The 2281-nt window shown below is 31.4% G+C and overlaps 1 protein-coding gene across 1 annotated transcript; it reads left to right on the top strand.

The window, feature by feature from the left end:
- The first annotated feature begins 383 nt into the window (after positions 1–383).
- LOC101495689 (probable carboxylesterase 12) lies at positions 384–1820 on the top strand. The gene has a single exon (XM_004505144.4). It carries the CDS (start codon positions 548–550, stop codon positions 1646–1648), a length of 1101 nt encoding a protein of 366 aa, XP_004505201.1. The 5' UTR covers positions 384–547; the 3' UTR covers positions 1649–1820.
- Positions 1821–2281: the final 461 nt, after the last annotated feature.

Consider the following 2281-nt stretch of genomic DNA (forward strand, 5'->3'; position numbering starts at 1 on the left):
TGTTAAATGTCGGTAGATCGTACCCATCACATGATTAGAAAAAAGCATTAATAGGCATTTATCATTAATGTAATTATTTTACATAAATAAAAATCCTCCCAATTTGGCACATCATCGTTTTTAATTATGTAAATTGATTTATTCTTTTGGTAATATATACAGTAATTTATTATATTTTACTCGGGAAATACATGTCTCATATTTCCATTAAAATATTGCCTTTCTTGCATCCTAGCCTTTCAATATTTTAACTATTATATCAATGGTTGAAAATGTATTTGGCTAGGATGGACAAATCTTTCCATTTTCCCACGTCACCCTAAAATTAGTATTCAGAGCTTAGGAATTTGCAAATTTTGCAGTCAACATCGTTGGAAATAGAAAATCCAATAATAATAATAATAATAATAACCTCTTATAATAAAAGTTGATAAAGTTACGAGTGAAGCATATTTGACTAAAAATCATAGGGTGTGACGAAATGAAATGATAAGGTTCGCATCTTTAATTGGAAATTACGAAGTCAACAAAAACAAACCACTCCTTCATGAATCTCATTATCCATTCTTTCTCTTCCATCCCCTCAACACTTCCTCTTCATAACAAATCATATAATACCCTTCTTCCCTCTCTCAAACTCACAAAACCATTACACATAAATTTTACTACAAAATCCACCATGGATTCAAATTCAACCTCCACCCTCAACGATGAAATAGCCATCGATTTAACACCCATCCTGAAAGTTTACAAAAACGGTCGTGTTGAAAGACTAGTAGGTGAAGAAGTTATTCCTCCCTCTCTCGATCCTAAAACCAACGTTGAATCAAAAGACGTTATAATATCAAAAGAACATAACATATCTGCAAGAATTTTCATTCCCAAAACAACATACCCACCAACACAAAAACTTCCTCTTTTCGTTTATATTCATGGTGGTGCTTTCTGCATCGAAACACCTTTTTCACCAAACTACCATAACTACCTGAACTCTGTTACTTCACTGGCTAATGCAATTGGTGTATCTGTTCATTACAGAAGAGCACCAGAACACCCTGTTCCAATTGCTCATGAAGATTCATGGTTTGCGTTGAAATGGGTCGCTTCACATGTTGGTGGAAATGGTTCTGATGAATGGTTGAATCAATTTGCAGATTTTGAGAAAGTGTTCTTAGGAGGAGATAGTGCTGGTGCAAACATTGCACACTATTTGGGGATTCGTGTTGGGCAAGAGAATTTGGACGGTTTCAAAATTGAAGGGAGTGTTTATGTTCATCCTTATTTTTGGGGTGTGGATCGAATTGGTTCAGAATCTGATAAAGTTGAATATGTTGAAAAGGTTCATAATTTATGGCGTTTTTCGTGTCCAACAACTATTGGATCCGATGACCCGTTAATTAACCCGGAAAAGGATCCGAATTTGGGGAAGTTGGGTTGTAAGAAAGTGCTTATTTGTGTTGCTGAGAAGGATTTGTTGAGGGATAGAGGTTGGTATTACAAGGAATTGCTTGAGAAAATTGGTTGGGGTGGTGTTGTTGAAGTGATTGAAACAGAGGATGAGGATCATGTGTTTCATATGTTTAAACCAACCTGTGACAAAGCTGCGATTTTGCTCAATCAAATTGTTTCTTTTATCAAATCAGCTTGAAAATATCATTTACCTTTATTTTGCTTTACTTTTTTTTTCCTCAATAAAATTTAGGGTACCTCCAAAATAGGGAAAATCTTGTGGTACAAAAAGACCTTATCAATAAGGATGGATGCAACTGGAATTATATTTTCTTTTTTAATAATAAGATTTGGAATAGTATTATGTTTTATGTGTATTTATTTTATTATTCTTTTTATTCCTCATGTTATGCATTCTATTTTTGTTGAAGAAAAATTATTTTTTATGAGTATGTTTAAAATAATCTCTATAAAATTATTTTTTTATCAATTATCATAAAAATATTATTTTCATTTTATTATATTAATAAAAAGGTGGTGAATTTTTTATGTAATAAAACTTTAATTTGAGTTGTTAAACAAAAAAGTATAATTTTTTAATAAAGTTGAAATAAAAAATTTAACTCAACTTATCGGTTTTAAATTAAAAACTATTTGACACCTTTAAAAATAATATCATCAAACTACACATAAAAAGTAAGTTAACAAATTAAAAAGATACTAATTAAGAAAAAAAAAGAAAGAAATAAAATATATGGCATGGGCATAGCAAGTTAGCAACTAGCGCATCATGTGATGAGTGAAGAACAACTCAGGGTTTTGCGAGGATAGT

This window comes from Cicer arietinum, chromosome 6 (assembly GCF_000331145.2).
Source record: "Cicer arietinum cultivar CDC Frontier isolate Library 1 chromosome 6, Cicar.CDCFrontier_v2.0, whole genome shotgun sequence".
Lineage (NCBI taxonomy): Eukaryota > Viridiplantae > Streptophyta > Magnoliopsida > Fabales > Fabaceae > Cicer > Cicer arietinum.